This window comes from Choloepus didactylus, chromosome 27, assembly GCF_015220235.1.
Source record: "Choloepus didactylus isolate mChoDid1 chromosome 27, mChoDid1.pri, whole genome shotgun sequence".
Lineage (NCBI taxonomy): Eukaryota > Metazoa > Chordata > Mammalia > Pilosa > Megalonychidae > Choloepus > Choloepus didactylus.
The window spans coordinates 16359498-16372722 of NC_051333.1; the positions used below are offsets into that span (position 1 = coordinate 16359498).

Below are 13225 nucleotides of genomic sequence, written 5' to 3' on the forward strand. Positions count from 1 at the left end.
GCCAGTCACACAGTCACCGGTGTGTGTGTGCTGGTGTCTTTCTAAGCCACTTTGTGCTCTCAGGTCCTGAGATGGGCAAAGTGGAGGGGAAGCCCGTGCAGTGCTTCCTCCTGCCTGGAAGCAGGGGCTGCTTTCTACTGCCCACTACCAACCGGAAGACTGGCAGAGGGAGGCCTCCTTCCACCAGTACGGAGAGAAGCGGGAAACAAAGGCAACCAGGAGGGTCCTGGAGGGTGAGGCGAGGAGCAGAGTTTGTGTGAGGGACCAGGCCAAGGAGGAGGATGTCCCCTAGTTCAGAGTGTTGCTGCTAAGGACAGAAACCCAGAGCTTCCAGATCTACCGAGTTGGAAATCCTGCTTTCTTTCTGAACATTCTCAGATTTTTCAAAAGTTAACTGCTGTTCCTAAAACAGACACGCAACTCTTTGGGCCTAGCTGGCTTTCGGGCCTCTGGTGAATGACTTCTGAGGTAGAATCTCACTCTTTTTCACTTAAGGACATCTACCAGTAGGAAGAGTGTTGGGTTTCTGTTATTTAGGTTCCAAGGAAAAAGTCTGCAAGGCTGGTGTTCCCTGGTTTCTAGGGAGCAGTGAGTGTGTGTGAGTTGTGTGTGTGTGTGCAGGGGCTGAGGGTGTTTGGGAAAAGGGGGCAGGAAGCGGCCCTGAGGGACTCCACCCTCTAGCCAGTGACTCAGGCAGCCACCCAGCTATGAGCACAGGAGCCATTTCTATGAAACGTTTATTTCCTTTGAAACCTCCAGAAACATGCCAGAAAATCTCAAGACAGGGAAGGGGGGAAAAAAAAGACAATAAAGAATAACAATAAAAAATACCCAAACAAATCGACATATGAAAAAAAGCTGCTACTCTCTTCGGCCATCAGATAGAATACCAACCTCAAATTAAATAGATTTGTTTTGCAGAGATTTTTAAAAAACGACAGAAAACAAAACCAAAAAAATCATAATTTACACGTGTCAATTTACATGATTAGGTCCCCAAAAATGATTCGAATGATCTGAAGGTATGAGGAGAGGAGACAACTTAAAAAAAACGAACACAAAAAAAGGCTCCAGATTGGGGTCTGAGGAAAGAGGGTTGGGGACTGGAGACCCCAGAAAAGGGGGTGGGGGAGAGGGGCAGAGACATCACAGTAGTTGGCCAGGGCTGACGACTGCTGCCAGGCAGGCCCCGCCTCCACAGCCCCCACCTCACAGTGCGTGTCGGGGGCTGCAGTGCTGCTGGGGGGGCAGGGCTGATCGCAGGGAGACTCTCCCTCGACCCCCGGCACCTCCCGGATGCCCGTGTCCTGTGCAGTCCCCAGAAGCCCCCTTTCCTGAGGTGCGTGGCCCCGAAGGGGGGGCAAGGTGGCAGGGTCTCCGGGGAAGGGCTGCCAGCCCCCAGTGAGTTGCTCCGAAAGCCAGGCCCGGCGCCTCCTCCCAGGCTGGTGCCTCCAGCAGGGAACCCCACCTGCCTGCCCGGAATCTGTCCCCCCAGCCCACGGGGACATGCCTCGAGCCTCAGCTTGTGGGGGGGAGGCGGGGATCCACAGACTGTAGCCATACAGGCTTGTTCTGGCGCAACTCTACATGAAAAAATAAATATATATATATATTTTTTTGTTTTTAAAGAAGGAAAAAAAAGAAACGGTTTCCTGGGTGAAGAGTGTAGTACCACACCGGCTTGGCTGCCCGGCAAGCTGCCCCTTATTGCCTTTGGAGAATCGGCGTCTTGTGGGTTCCGCACAGCGAAGTGCTCCCTGGGGAGCACAGTGAGGGTGGCCATGGCCTCGGCCGCTGCGGGGCCTGCAAAATGGGCTGGGAGACTTAAAGGAAACACAAAACCAGACGAGAAGATGAAGGCAGTTTTCCTCCATCCATGAAGCCCCTCTCGGTGCGTGAGCAGGGGCCATGGCTGCCGTGGCCGCGTGGGCAGGGCTGGGTCATGCTGGGTGGGGAGGAGGAGAGGGCCAGGGGCCGGGGGGTCTCTTCCCCTGGCCCACTGCTGGCTCGGGCGGTGGCAGGAGCCAGAGCTCGCGGGGCTCCAGTCTGGGCGCTGGGGCCTTCGGCACTAAAGCAGCTGGTAGAAAAAGACTTTATAAACGTCCCGATTGCACAAAGGGAGTTCCTCTCCCACAGAACATTTGGGATTTCCTCTCTGCTTCCTGGTACCGCCAAGAAAATAATGTAAGCTCTAAGGAAGTGCTCCCAGCGGCCTTCCGGAAGAAGGGGGCTGGGAGAGGAGGACGTTCGTGCTTCTTGGAGTTCCCACGCTTGGACCCGAGGAGCGGAGCCCTGGTGTGTTTCTCCACCTCTGGGACATGGGGGTAGAACGGGCCCATTTCACGCTGTGATTTTTCATGCAGGAGGCTTGGCCCCACAAGTCAAAACTCTTGTCGTACGTGCTGAAGAAACCTGGATTGGGAACTGGGCTCTGGGGCTGGAGACTGGGAGTCCGGCCCTCCCTCCTTCCATTCCTGCGCCTTCTGATGGCCTGGTCCTCGGAGGCGGCTAGAACTGGGTCCCTGGGAGATGGTGTGGCAGGGCCCAGCCTCCGGGGGCCACGGATGGGCAGAGGGAGGCCTGAGAACATGCCCAGCCCTGGGCTCCCGGCCCGGGTGAGCCTTTGGTCCCACTTCCACCCCGAGGTGCCGAGTCCACGGGAGGGCTGTGGGGGCGGCTGGTGCCGAGGCCCGGCTGGCTGATCTTGGTGGCGCTCGGTCGCGCGGAGCTGGGGTGCGGGCCGGGGCTGCCCACCTCAGAGGTCCTTCTTCTCCCTGCAGAAGATCTCGGCGAACTTGCGCAGCTGCTCGCTGGCGGCCTGCGACTCCTCCTGCAGCCGCTGGTTGTTCTGACGCAGGCTGGCGACCTCCGACTGCAGCACCACCTTGTCCTGCTTCTCCTGTGCGGGCGGAGGATGGGGTGTCAGGCAGGGAAGGGAACGGAGCTGCTCCTGGGAGCACCCGGTGTGGCTGAGCCCGATGTGGGAGCCGGGCTGCCAGGGTCCAAACCCCAGCTCTGCTTCCCGACAGCAGAGGAACCTCGGGCAGGTCGTTTCACCCCCTGGGCCCCGGTTCCCTCGATGCTGAAAGGGGATGATAACAGGACCTACATTCTAAGTGGCTGAGCGGTTTCCCTGAGGGCCTGTACTAAAACCCGCAGGGCACAGCCTGAGGTGCGGTGATCGGCTGGCGAATGTCAGTTATTATTACTACCTCACCCCACCATGACTCGGGTCTGCTGTTACCCTTGTCTTCCTGGCAGAGGACACCAAACCCCTCACAGCAAACGGGGAGCCGCACGCAGCACTTCCTGAGCAGGCCCCACCAGCTCTCCCGAGATGCCACTGCAGGATAACGTGACATCTGAGGGGCCTCCTCGTCCGAGGTCACAGAGCATTAACACGCGGGGAAGGGATGTGAACCGGCACCTGTGGTTCCTGTGCTTGAGGTGACACATGACCCGCTGCCACCTTTACCCAACAGTATGGACAGCCGTGAGTAAAAGCCCCCCCTCTCCCCACTTCTCCTCACTCTCCCTCCCGGAGGCGAGTGCGATGAAATCTGGGATACTGCCTCCTGCATAGTCCTCTGGACCCACGGTGGGTAAACATTTTGTTTTATTTAAGTAGGCGTATGCCCTATGAAACAGTTCTGCAGCTTGCTTTCGTGTTTTACTTAAATTATTGGACTTTTTTTTGCATGTCAGGAAGAAATCCATAGGTTTCTGTTTTTATTTTCATTGGCTGCAGAATATCCCACTGAGCGGGAGGCCTGTAATTTTCATAACCCTTCTTCACTTGACGGACAGCTGCACCGGGTCCAATTTTGTGTCGCCAACAGTGCGGCAATGAGCATCCTTGCTCACAGATCTTTTTGCACCCATGCTTGAAATTCTGTAGGACAAATTCCCAGAAGTGTAATTGCTGGGTCAACAAGGCACAAATTTACATTTTTTATAAATATTGCCAGTTAGCCTCCAAAAAGGCTGGGCCAACTTATCCCTGCTCAGAGAACGCATGAGAGTCTGCCCTGTGTTCAGCAGCCTTCAATATTCTCTTTTTTAAATCCTTACTCATGACTACGTTCAAGGCTGGGCGGGTTCCCCTAGAATAGGAGGAGTGGGGTGGGGGCAGGTGCCATGTGGCCTGGCCACTGCCTCGGTCTCCCCGGCTCTCCTAAGTGTCTGAGGAAGTGGAAGGGGAAGCATTGCTGTGGCAACGGCAGCCTGGCGGCCTTACCTTCTGGAGGTCCGTGTGCAGCTGTTTCAGCATCACCTCCAGCTGGTACACTTTGCCCGTCAGATCCAGGGGTGGCTCCTCACTGGAAAGAAAGGTGATGGGGTCAGGCCTGAGGCCTATTGGCCCCCCATGAGGGCTTCTGGCCCACAGTTCTGAGGAACACAAAGTACAAGCCTTCTTGTCCCTGAGGTCCTTTTCTTTCTGGAGTCCTTACACTGAGGGCCTCTGACTGTGGTGCGGTGTGAGAGGCATTTCCATGGATGGGTCAGAGGGGCACAGGAAGAGGGGATGTGCCTGCCCCGGAGCATGCATTTCGCCAAAGGACAGGCCCGGGCGTGACCTGAGGGATAAGCTCTTTCTGCGTGTGACCACCTCATGTGGCACAATGCAAAGAATTTGCTCCACAGACATCTACTGAGCATCAACATGTCCCAGGCACTGGAGGCAAGTAAGTGGACAAATGAACAAAAAGTCCTGCTCTCATGAACACAACTGACGATGATAATGACGATGATGGCAACAGTCGGCTCGGCACTGAGAACCTGCTCTGCTCTAGCCCTGGGCTCCATGCGTAGTCTCAACCTCAGAGAGTTCCTTTACTTCTGCATCCATCAGTATCATTACCCCCTGGACTGAGGGAAACCCAGGCTCAGACAGGGGATGCTGCTCAGCGGAGGGCTGGTGCTGGGATTTGAACCCATGTCCCACAGCCTACGGCTCCTCCTCTGTGCAGATCCTCCCAGCCCTGGCCTGCCTGGTCCCTGCAGAGAACGGCCTGCCCCTTTCTGCTGAGGAAGAAGGCTCCACGGGGGACGGGGGGACGGTGGCTGCACCCATTAGTAGGGGAGGCGGGGAGGGTGAGGGGCTGCAGCAGACGACAAGCAGAGAGGCAGGCTGTCTCAGCAGCAGGAGGGCTCAGCTCTCCCACCTTTTCCCGTTCTTTCCTTCCTCCTTGGTCCTGAACCTCAGGACCTACAGCTGCAGAGGGAGGTGGGGGCAGATGGGAGGCAGTCACCAAAGGGTCTGCAGGAGCTCCCGGAGGCCTCCCTGTCCTACCCTCACTCCACCCACACAATTTGCAACTGCCTATTTCCTTGTGTAATTATAGCAGGGCCACATCTCTGGTGGGAGTTGACTTCTAAAGCCAGTGCGTGAGGCAAAAAAACAGGAGAGTCTAAATCACCCTGGAAAATCGCTGGAATTGCCCATAAAGCAGTGTGTATAACCCGGCACCATGAGGTGTGTATCTGAGTGTGAAATGCACTATTTCAATCCATGTACATGCAGAATGTGCCATTTACATCGTCTCTCTCTCTCTTTAAAAAATTTTTTTTTTGCCAAGTCGGTGCAATCAAATATGTTGCACTACATGTGAGATGCCAAGTGGGAGATGATACCCCCCACCCCCGGCCCCTTGCAGGCAGCCTCGTGAAGGCTGGGCTTGGGCATGTCACAGACACCACTGGGTCTCCAGCACAGGACTGTTAGGGAAGGGGGGAAAAGTAAATGTTAGGTGAAGGTGTGCATAATTTAGGAATATGTAGAGGAGACAAAGGGGCAAACAGAGGGGAGACTGAAGGTAGAGTGGGCAGGGAGGCACTACTTCTTTTTCAAAGTTTGAAGTGAAGTAACTGCGTGAGCGTTGATGACAGTGTCGTCTCTGCTGAATGCAGAGCTCTGTGGGTCCCCGGCTCCTGGACCAACCACGAGACACTCCCCTGCCAGCTTGAGCCGAGGGGCACGGGGGGAGATGTCCCGCAGCAGCTGCCTGCGGCCCAGGGCATCCCCCGGGAAACCTCACCTCATGGTAGGGGTGGTCCTGGGGGTCGGGGGCCCCCTCTCCAGGCTCAGGTGGCTGTGCACGGGGCTGTGTGCCGGTGCGATGTCCGGGCTCAGGGCTGGGTCGTTTAGAGAGAAGAGCGAGACGGCTCTTTGTACTGCCAGGGAGAGAAGAGAGGGGCTGAGCTCCCCGCGCTCCCTGTGGGTGGGGGTCAGACAGGGCACCCAGCTCCTCCCCACCCCTCACCCTCAGCTGACTGAGCCACCCCAAACCCCCATGACATTTTCAATCACACATTTGTCAAAGTACACAGGCACTTAGGATGGACTCTTAAAAAAAAAACCAAACCAAATAACCAAACCACCAAAACCCAACCTGAAGAAGCCTCTAGGTCTGATGACCAATTTATACCAAATATAAGGGATGGAGAAACGAGTTAAAAGACAGTGTGAGGATGTCGGCACGCAGATTCGGGACAAAGCGCATCTCAGCCTAAATGACCTGGTTTCGTCAACACATAAATGGTATGAAAAAAAAAATGGCCCAAGGCAGACGGAGATGAAGCTGGGTACTGTGTACCTGGGGATTCATTACGCTATTCACTCTACTTTTGAGTATGTTTGTAAATCTTGAGAATAAAAAATAAAGAAAGATTATCAAATACACTGAAAAGAAAAAAAAATCACATGGGGCCACCAGTTGAAATGCAGATTCTTGGGTCCTGCCTTAGACAGGTGACTCCATCTGGGGCCACTGGGGGAGGGCCTGAGGTGGCTTTTTTTTTTAATTCAATTCAGTTTTATTGAGATATATTCACATACCACACAATCATCCATGATTGTACAATCAACTGTTCACGGTACCATCATATAGTTGTGCATTCATCACCCCTATCTATTTTTGAACATTTTCCTTATAACAGAAAGAATCGGAATAAGAATAAAAAATAAAAGTAAAAAAGAACACCCTAATCACCCCCCCCAATCCCACACTAGTTTTCATTTAGTTTTTGTCCCCATTTCTCTACTCATCCATCCATACACTGGATAAAGGAAGTGTGATCCACAAGGTTTTCACAATCACACTGTCACCCCTTGTAAGTTACATTGTTATACAATTGTCTTCAGGAGTCCAGACTGCTGGGTTGGAGTTTGGTAGTTTCAGGTATTTACTTCTAGCTATTCCAATACATTAAAACCTAAGAGGTGTTATCTATATAGTGCATAAGAATGTCCACCAGAGTGACCTCTTGACTCCACTGAAAACTTTAATTAGTTTAATTTCACATCCCCCTTTAGGTCAAGAAGATGTTCTCAATCCCCTGATGCCAGGTCCAGATTCATCCCCGGGAGTCAAGTCCTGTGTTGCCAGGGAGATTTACACCCCTGGGAGTCAGGTCCCACGTAGTGGGAGGACAGTGAGATCACCTGCCAAGGTGGCTGTTTGTAATGTGACTGTTGGGTTATATCTTTCTGTAACAGCCAGTTCAGTAAGCCACAGGCCAGCCAATGGGACATGGGCGGCCATTAGGCTCAACGAGGCAGAGCTATGAATCCCGTGGAGGGTGCCTCGGGGGCAGGAGGGAAGTGGCAAGGAGCGAGTGGGCTGTGCGCACCGGGCTGCGCGGTGACGTCTGGGAGGACGCACGGCCCAGGAGGTCCCCAGGCTCCAACCCTTTACATTTCTGTGCTTAAAGAACAGCACAGTCAAAGCCCAAATACACTCTCCTCAGATCCACCGTTGTTCACGTTTACCTTCTCTCTCCCCCCCTTACCAGTGTGTGTGCTTCCCAGCGCCCCCCACCCCCCCTCTTTGAGAAGAAAGTGCCAAGATCACGGTACTTTACCTCCAGATACTTCACATCGCCAAAAAATATGGAGGCTATTCTCCTCCATAATCACAATAATCATGCTCAAGAAATTTAACATTTACACAATACCTTTATCTGATGTACAGTCATTTTGAAAATGTCCCCAATTCTGTGATAGATATCCTTTTTCTGCTGCCCTTTTTTTCTACCTTGGATTTGATATTTCTTTTCTTTGAAAATGTTTCAGTATGAACAGTTTCAACAACACCCCAAAGCAGAGCAAACGGCACCATGAACCCTCAGGGCACCATCACCAGCCTCGACAGCTATCAACAAATGGCCACTCCGGTTTTCTCCTCGGAAACCCCCTTGCTTTATTATTCTTAGTTTTTATCCTTCCCTTGTTTCTACAAACAGCTTATTGAGGTATAACTGATAAACAATCAACTGCATATGCTTAAAGTGTGCAAGTTCGTAAGTTCTGACACGTGCACACACCTGTGCAGTTACAACCACTCAAGATGGTGAATTCATTCACCACCACCCAAATGTCCCTGCATCCCTTTGGAATCCTTCCTCCCATCCTCCTTACTTAATTTGTTAAAAAACTTTTTATTTTGAAATGACTTTAGATTTAGAAGGGTTGCAAAGATAATACAGTCTTCCCATATCCCCTTCAGCCAGCTTCCTCTACAGTCAACATCTTACATAACCATGGTATCATCGAGACTAGGAAATTAACATTGGCACAAAACTATTAACTAAAATACAGACTTGACTTGGATTTCATCAGTGTTTCTACTCCTGTCCTTTTCCTCTCGCAGGATCTACTCCAGGATCCCACCGTGTATTTAGCTGTCTTATCTCTTCCAATCTACAATGGTTTCTCAATTTTCCCTCGTATTTCGTGACCTTAATGCTTCTGAAAACTCCTGGTCAAGTATATTTGGTAGAATGGCTTTGTCAATTTGATCTTTTCGGATATTTCCATGGATTCGGGGGAAGAATACCAGAGAGGTGCCCTCTGCAGCCTGAGCCCAGCTCACCCTCAAGAAGAGAGGACTTAAGCTTCAGCTCCTGCAGGGACAAGTGTGAAGGAATTAGTGGACCACCACAGTAATTAAATATTTTGGGGTAGAGCCTCCCAGGCTATGTAAACAACCTGCTTCTATTTAAAGTCTCCCCACTTATTTTAGCATCATCAGAGTATCTTGCTTGCAATGATTACTCCAGTAATTGTGCTAATGTTGATTTTTTGTTTCCCTCCTCCCTTCTAGATTTATTCACTGGAATTATTGTGAAAGGAACAGTTGTCGCCTCACCACTATTTTAAAATTTATTCTGTGACTTACTCATGTGAGTATGGATTCATGGACATTCAGTTTATTCTCTGGGTGACAATCCAGTGCTATCATTATTTACCTCCTCACTCAAACTGTTCCCGCCCCGCCCTGGGAGCTCTTCCAGGTTGGCTCCGGTGTCCTCTGACGCCCCTGGCCTGCTGGTGTCATAGTTTTGAGCCCTTCCTTACTTTCTGGTGTGGTCAACATGTGGCCCCCTACTTTTTTTTTCTGGAATATTTTAAAGCAAATCCCAGACACCGTTCTATTTTACCTGTAGATACTTCCCTAAGCCTCTCTAGCTTGTGAACACTCCTAACAAAACTAACTAAAATTACTTTAGTCTTTTCCATTTATTCGATTACACAGGAAATACTGACACATTTTCACTAAGAAAATTGACCCTCACAATAACGCTGAGACCACCCTGACTTCCACTGCCAGCTCCTTTCCCCTTTCCACACTACGGTGCTGGTGTGTCTCCTTCCAGGCCTTTCTGCTGCACTGTCACACACACCCCCACGTAACCTCCTGGGCTGTTTCTGTGGTCCGTCTACTGGTTATACGAAGGACAAAGCTCCCTCGGTGACTCTGATGCGTGGCCTGGGTGGAGAACCAGGGTGGTCACCTGCCAGGTGCTCTAAGCTTTCTCATGATGTGGCCCACACAGAGTACATCTGCTTTGCTGGGGCACACCGGGGTGAGAGGCCCATGGCTGGGGGTCTGTGTCTGGGCCACCCTGGGTGCACTGGTGGGACAGCTCTGCCTCCCACAGACAATACTGTGGCCACTGACAGCATCAGGGACTCCAGGAAGAGGCCTGGAGCCCCTCACCCTCTCCCCACTGACCCAGAGCCAGTGGTCCTGGCCTCAGGATGCTTGAAGACAGCCCAGCTGCCCAGCAGCCCTTCCTGCATTCCCGCCCGGGGCGCACCCTCACTCTCTTTGCCCTCCCAGATGGGGCAGAGAGGGCTGCGACACTCCTCTAGGGCCCTTGGTGTTGGGGGACCCTGAGGAGACCTGGAGAGGCCTGCTGCTAAAAGCTCTCATACCCTCTTCTCCCTCCCAAATCTGGGGCTGAAAATCCAAATGCCCTCCGGGACACACAGGCACCACGAATGAGTGAAGAGTAGCAGCAGCCCACACTTATTCTGAAGTGCTTTAGATCTATGCAAATTTATTTATACTCACAACCCTGAAGGGCAAGGATATTATTATCCAATTTTTCAGATGAGCAAACCGAGGCAGTGAGAGGTTCACTCGCTTGTCACACAGCTCATCAGCGGCAAGGCAGGGATTCAAACCCAGGCAGTGGGCTCCAGTTGCCTTTTCAACCCCCTCCTGCTCCCTCCTGCCTCGGTGACCCTGCTGGGCCTTCCTTTCGGGTACCCGACTGACCTCCATCCCTTCCTCTCCCTCCCAAAGGCACAGACCCCGGGGATTTTCAGCTTGACACTGCCTGTGACTTGTAGGTGGGATGTGAAGTCCTTGGGGCTGGAGCATCTCCTTTGTGGAATCAATAAATGAACCAATAAAATATCGGGGACCTCATTTTTATTGGAAAACGGCCCTGCCTTCCCGCCTGCCCCTTGGCGAGCAGGTCAGCCTGAGGACGGTCTACCCAAGGCCATGACGATGGTCCACTGGGTCATGCTGAGAGGAAAGGCCTTCCCCACCCTGAGAAGACCAAAAGCTTAGAAAAGGGCATGTGAATTTAAAGTGTAGTAGCAGCTATCAACCAGCTGCCCTCCAGGGGGACCTGCACCCCACAGACACTGCCACCTGCAGTGCCCGAGGGGCGTCCCCCCACTCTCTCACCCACACAGTGCTGCCAAACCCCATCTGTGCAGTTCTGAGAGGTGAAGAACAACGTATCAGTGATTTTTGCCTGGCATTTATCTTTTCATGAGAGAGGATGAGCAGTATTTTCAAAAGTGTGAGAACCATCTTTTCCATAAATTGTTTCCCTTGACCATTTTGCTGGGGGTTGTTCAGGCCTAGGTTCGAATCCCAGCCTCGCCAGGCAACTATGTGGCACCTGAGCCTCAGTTTCCTTATCTGTAAATGGGAATCATAATACACCCCTCAGACGGGAGATTAGAAGACATGACGTTTATAAAGTGATAAAAGTGCTGGCTCAGGGGAGTTGCTCAGTAACATCAGCTCTCAGGTGGACTCCAGGAAGCGCCATGGAGCAATGCTCTTTCACTCTGAGCTTGTGAGGACTCCACAGGCTCAAATGTATCTGCAGTTGTGCCGGTTTGGATGTATTATGTCCCCCAAAATGCCATGTTCTTTAATGCATTCTTGAAGGGGCAGATGTATGTGTTGATTAGGTTGGAATCTTTGGATTAGGATGTTTCCATGGAGATGTGACCCACCCAACTGTGGGTGATACCTCTGATTAGATTATTTCCATGGAAGTGTGGCCCTGTCCATTCAATGTGGGTCTTGATTAGTTTACCGGAGCCCTATAAGGACTCAGACAGGAGGAGCTTGGTGCTGCAGCTAAGAGAGACATTTTGGAGAACACCATTTTGAAACACAACCTGGGAGCAAAGGAAGGAGATGCCAGCCATGTGCCTTCCCAGACAACAGAGGTGTTCCAGACACCATCGGCCATTCTTCTGTGAAGGTACCCTATTGTTGATGTCTTAACTTGGACACTTTTATGGCTTTAAGACTATAACTTTGTAACCAAAAAAACCCCCTTTAAAAGGCCAATCCATTTCCGGCATTTTGCATAAAGGCAGCATCAGCAAACCGGAACAGCAGTGTAGGGCTACTGGCTGCCAACTATTCCCCAAAGGTTCCAAAGGGTAAGGCCGTGGGGTAAACTGAGGCTGGGCCTGGTGTTCTTTGACCATTTTGCTCCCTCACCTGTGGTCAGGGGAGGTTGTTGCACAGAGTTCAGAATGGAGCAAATGAGAGAGGAGCTTCCTCCTAGACCACCTTCCAGGTGTGGGCTGGCTGAAACTCGGAAATAGAAAGCACGAGCACCATATGGGTCAGGTCTAATGGATCTTTCTCTGTGACAAACCCGTGCTGGGCAACCACCTGCTGGGGACCGAGACAGTCCTGGGTCCTGCCCTTCCAGTCCCGTGGGGAGACAGACCCATCAATAAACAGTGACAGGTCAGAGTGATCAAGGCCAGGATGGGGCAGGCTCAGGTAGGGGGAGGCAGGGGCAGGGGGGTCCGGACCAGGCAAGGGGTTGGGGCTGAGATGGGGGAGGCTGGGGTAGGGGGGTTGGGGTCTATGATGGGGGAAGAGTAGGCAGAGGAGTCAGGGCCATGGGAGCTCAGAGGAGGTGCCTGATCCTGACTGGGGGATATCAAGGAGGGCTTCCTGGAGGAGGAACAGATAATGTGTGGCCTGAAAGATGGGGAAAAATGAGCCAGAAGAGATGTCCGTATCTGTCAGAGATCACTGAGTCCCATTTTACAGATGAGAAAACAGGTGATGCCACTTGCTCAAGGTTACGTGGGGAAGAAGCAGCAGAGATTGCAAGCTGTTCCTCATGAACTGTTTTCCTTTATTCCCAAAGTTGAGCTGGCCACATGGCCTCATTTCCCAGCGTCTCCTGCAGCTAAGCTGTGGCCATGTGATTAAGGGAAGGAGGAGTGTGAGGCTTCAGGAAGTGTCCTTAAAGAGAAGAGACGTGTTCTTTTCTCTTCTGCTGGCCGGAGCTGGACATGACTGAGGGCTGTAGTTACAGTACCCGCCTGGGACCCTGAGGCTGCAGCCCCCTGGAGCTGGCAGAGCAGAGGGCTGGAGGGAGTCTGGGCCCTGATGAATTTGTGGACATGCCATACCACTCACAGACTGCCCACCTCAGGACTTTAAAAAAGTATAAAACCTTGTGTACTGAAGCCATTGTAATTTGGGTTTTCTACCACATGCAGCCAAAGCAAATCTGAATGAGCACAACCGGACGCTACAGCAGTAACCTAAGGGACCGCTTGCTGAGGGCTCGTTCTATGCTGGCACGCTTCCCACACGGCATTTCACACAATCCTGGCTGCAGCCCCAGGTCACTGCCTCTGCTCTTTGATGGG

General features: G+C 52.2%; 1 protein-coding gene across 5 annotated transcripts in view; it reads right to left on the reverse strand.

The window, feature by feature from the left end:
• Window positions 1–720: 720 nt before the first annotated feature.
• Window positions 721–13225, reverse strand: part of SIPA1L3 (signal induced proliferation associated 1 like 3) — a 245329-nt gene continuing 232824 nt past the window's right edge. For all 5 annotated transcript variants that reach the window (XM_037818891.1, XM_037818889.1, XM_037818886.1 and 2 more), the window contains 3 exons: window positions 6039–6174; window positions 4238–4319; window positions 721–2899 (listed from right to left, as the gene is read on the reverse strand). In XM_037818891.1, coding sequence (XP_037674819.1) covers window positions 2756–2899; window positions 4238–4319; window positions 6039–6174 — 362 coding nt within the window. In that variant the 3' untranslated portion in view covers window positions 721–2755. The remainder of the gene's footprint in view (window positions 2900–4237; window positions 4320–6038; window positions 6175–13225) is intronic.